The 7957-nt window shown below is 49.7% G+C and overlaps 1 protein-coding gene across 1 annotated transcript; it reads left to right on the forward strand.

The window, feature by feature from the left end:
• Positions 1–1648: 1648 nt before the first annotated feature.
• LOC119036266 (sperm acrosome membrane-associated protein 3-like) lies at positions 1649–7609 on the forward strand. The gene is made up of 4 exons (XM_037127963.2): positions 1649–1835; positions 2631–2789; positions 5255–5333; positions 7543–7609. The coding sequence occupies exons 1-4, from the start codon at positions 1664–1666 to the stop codon at positions 7607–7609; spliced, it is 477 nt and encodes a 158-aa protein (XP_036983858.2). The 5' UTR covers positions 1649–1663.
• The last annotated feature ends 348 nt before the right edge of the window (positions 7610–7957 follow it).

A 7957-nucleotide genomic window follows, 5' to 3' on the forward strand; every position in this document is an offset into this window, starting at 1 on the left:
GACAAGGGTCCACGGGACCGAGTGGAGCCATTCCTGGACATGGGGGCAGTGAGGCTGAATTTCACTGGGTCGAAAAACAAATGGGAAGTGAGAAAAAGGTAATTTTCCCCCTAGAAGTTTAGATGAGAAGGGAGGGAGACAGGTCAGGGTGGAGAGTGACAAGAGTGAAGGGAAGGTGTCCTGTCAGCTGGAGACATAAGTCCGCATATGCGTGCAGAGGAAGATGGAGCTGGTGTGGGGAGATGCTAAGGATGTGAGAGAGGAGGTGGCCTGTGGAACAAGGCTCAGTGACAGGAAGGTGAAACCCAGAGCTTAGAGCAAATATGGGCCTTGTTGAAGGTAGAGGTGGCACCTCTGCACAGCAGAGGTCTCAGTGAGGGTGCACGAGGTCGCTGAAGTGTCTGTAAGTGCAATGACAGAAAGAGGAAGGGAGTTCACAGGTGACCACCTTGCTTTCTCCCTGATGAGGCAGGAGTTGAGGTCTCTTTGGAGCAAACAGGTGTGACATTGCAGGGAGGGCAGCTGAAGGACAACAATGAGAGTCTTGAATACTATTTGAGGGACATGGGAGAGAGAAAGCTGACCAAAGACAAGCATTACTACGAGTGGAATTACTTCATTCATAGCAGAAATAACAATGAGCCTATTTTTAGTGCAAAGAGCCAAGTTCTCTGAGTGCCTTTCTTTTTCATTCATTTTTTTCAGCACTCCCATGAGGCTAATGTTATTAATGAGGACAAATGATAAATGATTTTTATCATTTATGGATGATAAAAATGAGGCTGGGGAAGGGTCCAAAGTCAGAGATGTCATAAATCATAGAGGTGGGCTTCAAACAGGTCTTATAGTAAAGCCGAATCCATAACCTCCCTGCCATCCTTGGTGACTAGAAGCTCTAGTGGGTGGAGGCATGGAAATTTTTTGAGGTTGCGCCATTTTTGCTTTTTAACCTTAAAGATGGAGGGTGAGTGTGCTGCCATGGAGTTTACAAGAAACGTGAAAAATTTTGGCAGAGAAGGTGGTCAAGGGGAGACTGGAAGGTGGCAGAGTCGGGGAATATTGGGGAGATGATGAATGCAGGGGTGATAAGGCCATGGGAGGGGCTGTTGAGTCAGAGTGGAGGAGGAGGTCATAACTAGATGCGAATGGTTTTCGTTATATTGGGGACTGGCTTCCAGAGCCAGAGAGGAGGGGCCTGGGGGGCAAACCACATGGGTTGAGCGTCAAGGCAGAAGGAGCTTTTGCAAGGCCAAGGTTTAGAAGGGGTGATGGATGTAACATTGCCCTTTCCCAGTTATGAGATCTTGTGGTTCAGAATTCAATCATGCCTGGCATATAGTATGGAGCTCAAAGTGTGTTCTTCTCCCCCATGTCTTCACCTCTTCCCGCACCTTCTAGGACAGGGTGCTGGGAAGCAGGGTGGGAGGGGGAGCCACTGCCCTTAGGAAACCCTCTCCTGGATCTTGGGGAGTGTGGCCCAGGCTCCATCAGGGCTGCAGGGCCTGGATGGCAGGGTTGAAGCCCTTCCCCTTTCTCAGATTTTTCACCCCCATCCTCCTAAAGTGTGGACTTCCTGAGAGGACGACCAGGACTGCTGAGCTGCCTGCCATCCCAAAGCCCAGCTGCAAGCCAGTGTGGTGAGGGCTCCACCTCGGCCGCCTGCATGGAAGCCAGGCGGCAGCGGTGCCCACCTGGGGTCCTGTGGCTGGCCTTTGCCTCTCTGATAAGCTGTCTGCTTGTCCCCGGCCAAGCCAAGGTCTACAGTCGCTGTGAATTGGTCAGAGTGCTACAGATTTTTGGCCTGGAGGGATACAGGGGCTACAGCCTGGCTGACTGTGAGTACCCCTCTTCCTGGTTGGCCCTGCCCCTCCTATCGCCTATTTCCCCTTCCTCCTGTCCCCCTCCCCCTCACTCAAGAGGTGTGGTCTCAGGAGCTTTCCCAGTCTCCGTTGGTTCTCATTGGTAAACAAGGGCCATGTGAGGTCACAGGCAGGGAACACCCAGCACTGATGGAATATGTAGCAGGCAGGCATCAGGCAGCCAAATCAGAATCACCCTTCATTTCCTCAACAGTTAATGTCAGGATTCAAAGGAACAGAGCAGTTTAGTCCCCTAATCTGTCTTGGCATGATGGTCACGCATTCCCACGGACGCCTAGGGCAAACTGAGGAACCCAGTACTATAGAACTTTCCAAGCTCTGGCAGTTTTGGGGTGAAGTAGAACCCCACATGGACCATTTTCCCCTGTTCTAGCCCCCTCTCTGGGTCCCACCTGCATAATCTTAATCTTGCCTTGAAAGATTTAGTTGTCATTCAATCCAGACATATCTTGAGCTTCACTAACTAAAGCATAATGAGATAGTGGGAAGATTGCCAGCCCAGGGGCAGCAGGCCTGAGGTCCAGGCTTGACTCTTGCTCTTTGGTAGCTGTCTGTAACCTTGAGTAAGTCAGTTTGTCCCTTAGAGCCTCAGTGGATTGGCCTGCCAAGTATGAGGGAGGGCATGTGCCTTGACCACCTCAAAGCAGATGTTGAGGCTCAAAGGAGCTAACGGGTGGGAAATGCGCTGTGAGCTGGTCTGGGTTGGCCTTGACCATGTGACCCGCAGGTCTGTGTCTCCACCCTATGCAGGGATCTGTCTAGCTTATTTTGCAAGCGGATTTGATGCAGGTGCTGTGGACTATGAACCTGATGGAAGCGCCAACTATGGCATCTTCCAGATTAACAGCCGAAAGTGGTGCAGGAATCTGAGTGAAAATGCCATCAACGGATGCCACATGTACTGCACCGGTAGGCTAGGCCTTAGCCAGGGCCCTGCACCAGCCTTTGCTTCTTTCCTATTTTGTTTGCTCCTCTTGCCTTTATCTCTGGGTGGGGACTTCCTTACATCCTGCTAGTTCTACCAAGGAGAACGGGATGAGGCAAATGATGGAGGGTAGACCCTCCATGAATTAGATTTAGTGTCCCAAGTGTGAGGCTGTTCTGAAACCTAAGGGATAGAGTGGGAATTGCTTCGGATAAAAGACAAAAGTAATAGAGCCAGACACATGCTTCTAGAGGGGTCAGGAGACAGGGCTGGGCTTAGGATGGAAGGGTGTGTGTGTGTGTGTGTGTGTGTGTGTGTGTGTGTGTGTGTGTGTGTCAGGGGAAGAAACAGACACACAGACACATTCTTTTTTTAAATATACTTTATTGATTATGTCATTACAGTTGTCCCATTTCCCCCCTTCATTCCCCTCTATCCTGCATACCCCCTCCCCCACTATTCCCCCCTTTAGTTTATGTCCATGTGTCACAAGTTCTTTAGCTTCTACATTTCCCATACTATTCTTGCCCTCCCCCCTGTCCATTTTCTCCCCACTGTCTATGCTACTTATTCTCTGTACCTTCTCTCCCCTTCTTTCCCTCTCTTTTTGCTAAACCTCCATGTGATCTCCATTTCTATGGTTCCATTCCTGATCTAGCTGTCTTCTTAGTTTGCTTTTGTTTTAGGTGTGGTTGTTTATAACTGTGAGCTTGCTGTCCTTTCACTGTTCATATTGTCTATCTTCTTTTTCTTAGGTAAGAAAAAGAAGATAGACAATTATCTTCTTTAACATTTATCCCTTTAACATTATTAATAATGTTATCCCTTTAACATTTCATATAATAAGGACTTGGTGATGATGAACTCCTTAAATTGGACCTTATCTGAGAAGCACTTTATCTGCCCTTCTATTCTAAATGAAAGCTTTGCTGGACAGAGCAATCTTGGATGTAGGTCCTTGCCTTTCATGACTTGGAATATTTCTATCCAGCCCCTTCTTGCTTGTAAGGTCTCTTTTGAGAAATCAGCTGACAGTCTGATGGGAACTCCTTTGTAGGTGCCTGTCCCCTTATCTCTTGCTGCTTCTAGAATTCTCTCCATTTTAATCTTGGGTAATGCAATTATGATGTGCCTTGGTGTGTTCCTACTTGAGTCCACCTTCTTTGGGACTCTGTGAACTTCCTGGAACAAAAGTCTATTTCCTTTGCCAGATTGGGGAAGTTCTCTTTTATTATTTGTTCAAATAAGTTTTCCACTTGTTGCTCTTCCTCTTCCCCTTCTGGTACCCCTACAATTCAGATGTTGGAATGTTTAAAGATGTCCTAGAGGTTCCTAATCTTCTCCTCATTTTTTTTTAATTCTTGTTTCTTCATTCTTTTCTGTTTGGTTGTTTCTTTCTTCCTTCTGGTCCACTCCACTGATTTGAGTCCCAGTTTTCTTTCCATCAGTATTGGTTCCCTATGCATTTTGCTTTATTTCACTTAGTTTAGTCTTCATTTTTTCATGTAATTTATAACTGAAATCAACCAGTTCTGTGAGGATCCTGATCACCAGTGTTTTAAACTGTACATCTGATAGGTTGGCTAATCTCTTTGTTGCTTAGAAATATTGGCTCTGGGGATTTGAGTTTTTCTACTGTTTGAGCCATAATGTTTTGGTCTGGTTGTGCCTGTTACATCTCAGGGGTGGAGCCTTAGGTGTTCACCAGGGCAGGGCAACCTGCGTTGCTGGGTTCTGACGTTGTATGTGGGGGTAGGGTCAGAGAGGGGACAGTGGCGCTTGTTCTGCTCTCTCTCGGATTTTGGTCCCCTCTGTCGCTTTCCAGAAGCAAATTGGGCCCTTCTGGTGCTGGTTTCCACTGGGTGGGCTTGTGTATGTTCTAGGATTCTGTGGGTCTCTCCAGCGATCTCTCCTGTGAGTCTGGGAGCCTCTCTCAGCACCTCAACCGAAAGTTTTTTCAATCGGTGCTTTTAGGCTTTATTTCCCAGTGCTGGGGCCCTGTGTTATGCATTCTGTCTCACTGTTTTTTCATCTGGTTTATCTGCATGTGAATATGTGACAGTAGTCAGCCAGCCGCCTTGCACCCTCCCTGGGTCTGCCCATTGTCACTCCACACCTGGGAAATGCCAACTACCTCCAGCAGCCACCATATTTCCCTGCTGCCACCCTTCTCGGCCATCAGCCACCAGCCACCGACTTTGCCCCTCTTTACCTGTCTGGATGAATGGTTCATTGTCAGACTTCAGTACAGTTCCATTTTCTGTCTGTTTTGGTTGTGTTTTTGTTTCTAAATCTTTGTTTTCCTTAAATTTGGTTGTGCGAGGAGGTACAATATTTCTACCTACACCTCCATCTTGGCCAGTTGATCTGAGAGACACATTCTTCAAGTATGACCATATCTGTGTTCTGACCCTGCTCCCTCAACATGTTTCTCTGCCTCACACCACAGACTTATTGAATCCCAACCTCAAGGACACTGTTATCTGTGCCATGAAGATAAGTCAAGAGACCCAGGGTCTGAGCAGCTGGTGAGTAACTAGGCTGGATCCCTCAAGGGGAGGTGGCCAGGACTGGGGGACAGCAAAGGGAACTCACCTTTTCTGAGTGCCCCCTGTGTCCCAGGCACCATTCCATGAATATCAGTCTCATCTGCCCACCTTCCTGTGGCAGGAATTTCTAACCCTGAAGAGTTTACAGACAACACCCAGAGTTTCATGGAGGATAAGCCCCTCACTGGGGGTCGTGATGCCAGGCCGGGCTCTCCCAGGCTCTGCCCCTGTCAGGATGTCTGCCTCCAGGCCCACTAGACCCGCACCCAGCAAACCTTATTTGTTTGTTTTTCATCTGTGGCATCTTTGTCAAGCTAACTTTTATGAAAAGTCCTGGTGCACAATAGATGAAATACTAAATCTCCTACTGGAAGCAGGGTAGGCTCTCCAGAGCCTCACCTTGTCAGCCTTTGTCTTTCCTGCATCTTTACCACACAATGGGCAGCCCTCCTTCTGGGCTGGGGAGTGAAATTTGCATCAGTGGGGCACCAGACTAGACCTCTGGCTCACAAAGGGTCCTCCAGGCAGCGGCCCCATAGCCCACCAAGCTCTTCTGGTGGGAGCTGCACTTAGAGTCTGCAGCCGCCTTTCCTCTCATTTCTGGAAGCAAGACCATCAGGGGCAGCATGTGGGGATGGTAAGACACTCCAGGTGACTGGTGCCACCAGATCCACAAAAAGATGGGACAGTGACAAGGCTGGTGAAGTGACTAGAAGGCAGGAGATGTCTAGGGAGGGACTAGAGGCAGGGGGGCCAGTGTAGGAGCCTTCACAGGAGCCGAGGTGAATGCTGAGAGGTCGGGATGAGGATGGTTCCCCAGGGCATGGACAGCAGAAGGGCTGGGAATGAAGACCTGTGGGGAGGCCTAGGGACAGGGGCTCTATGGTCAGGTAGGGAGAGGAGGTGAACATGGCTGTGAATACAGAGAAGGCCTGAGATGGGCCTCGACAGTGCCCTCAGCTTTGGAGATACGAGGTTTGAGAGCAGGTGAAGCCCTAGGAACAGGACGTGGAGTGAGGCAGGCAGTGCAGGACATGGTACATGTGTGTCAGTCAGATCAGGAAGTGTGAACCCGGCTCAGCAGGAATCCCAGGACTTGAGGCCTTGAGGGTGCCCCCCGCTCTGGGATGGACGACACTGGTCCTTTTGGGTAAATCTAACAACAACTCTTTTGTACTCTGGAGTAAACTCGTGGCATGTGTACTTTCTTAGAGGTGGACAAGGCTGATGGGAAGTGGTCCCAGAGGGTGGAAAGTGTGCAGGTTACCTCTCCACGTGCACACAGGGAGAACTGCTCTGTGCTGGGTGAGCAGATGGCTAAGACCCAAGTCCTTGCCCTCAGGGGGCTCACAGTCTAAAGGAAGAGACAAGAGCCCAGTAGAACAGGCTGGTTTGATGAAGCAACAGAGGTTCCTTAGGGACACTCCTGGTCACTGGGCCCTTTGACATTGCCATCAGGGATAGCATTAGTTATCAAATTTGGAACCTTGGGAACTGGGACCAAGGGTCCCCACAGCCCCAGGATCTCACTTATCTTCCTCGTGATGCCAGCATGACACTGGAACAAGTTACAGCCCTGAGTCTATAAACTATAGTCACCAACAGTTGAAAGACCCAGGAGAACTGGGTGTGGGTTCAGGTGTGTTGTTCACTAGCTGTCACCCTTGGGCAAGTAGATTTGTATCCCAGTCTCAGTTTTTCATGTGGAATACAGGGAACATAGTATCTGCCCCACGTACCTTACAGGGCTTGGGGGAAAGTGGGGACAGGTGAATGGGGGATGGATGTGCCAGGGTGATGTGTCGTGTAAAGGGAGCATCATGTCTGCAGAGGCAGCACGATGTAAGAAAAGAGCATTGGACTGGGCCCCAGGACTCAGGCATTTGCACTGATCCCTGAGTGAACTGGAACACATTACTCTGTCACCCCACTGGAGAAACAAGAGGCTTTGTAGATGACCGTTGTTGAGGGCCATTCTGTTCCTTTCTAACTTCTAGGTGGTGCTTCTTCTAGGTGGTGCTTCTAGGTGCTATGTGACACAGTTTCCTGTTCTCCCTTTTCCTTGCTAACCCCTCTGTTCTCCTCACTTCTGGTTTAGAGCGCCAGCCTCCTTCCTGCTCTTCTCCTCTGAGCAGGGACTGAAGGCTGCAGCTGATTGGCTTCTCCTCTCCCCACTCTGCATCCTCAGGGAGACCTGGAGGCATCACTGCCAGGGCCAGGACCTCAGTGACTGGGTGGATGGCTGTGACTTCTAGGGTCCTGTCTGGATGGACCAGGCCAGGCCCTGCTGATGGGGAGATGTGGTTTGGGTCCTGCCCCAGGCAGGAAGACAAGCCAACTAATAAAGAATTGTTTGACATAAGTGTGTTTCTCAGCCATCACTGTGTTTTCAGGTGGCTTGTTGGAGCCCGAGCCTCTCAGGGTTTCCTCCTCACCTGTCCACCCAGTAGGGACCCAGGTAGGCTCCAAAACGCCTTCCATGGAAGGCGGGCCTCCATTCCTGGGGGCGGGGGTTGGGGGGGTTCTATGACTCCCTTCAGCACACCTGGAAGAGTTTCCTAGATTCTTTACCCGAATGTAGGTTTGCCAGGTTTAGCAAAACA

This window comes from Artibeus jamaicensis, unplaced genomic scaffold, assembly GCF_021234435.1.
Source record: "Artibeus jamaicensis isolate MK-2021 breed Jamaican fruit bat unplaced genomic scaffold, CSHL_Jam_final contig_1998, whole genome shotgun sequence".
Taxonomy (NCBI): domain Eukaryota; kingdom Metazoa; phylum Chordata; class Mammalia; order Chiroptera; family Phyllostomidae; genus Artibeus; species Artibeus jamaicensis.

Excerpts from the sequence above, each read along its gene's own strand:
- LOC119036266 (XM_037127963.2), top strand. The coding sequence starts at position 1,664 with ATGGAAGCCAGGCGGCAGCGGTGCCCACCTGGGGTCCTGTGGCTGGCC. Across the intron at positions 1,836-2,630 it reads GGGCTACAGCCTGGCTGACT|GGATCTGTCTAGCTTATTTT; the intron begins GTGAGTACCCCT and ends CACCCTATGCAG. Across the intron at positions 2,790-5,254 it reads ATGCCACATGTACTGCACCG|ACTTATTGAATCCCAACCTC; the intron begins GTAGGCTAGGCC and ends CTCACACCACAG.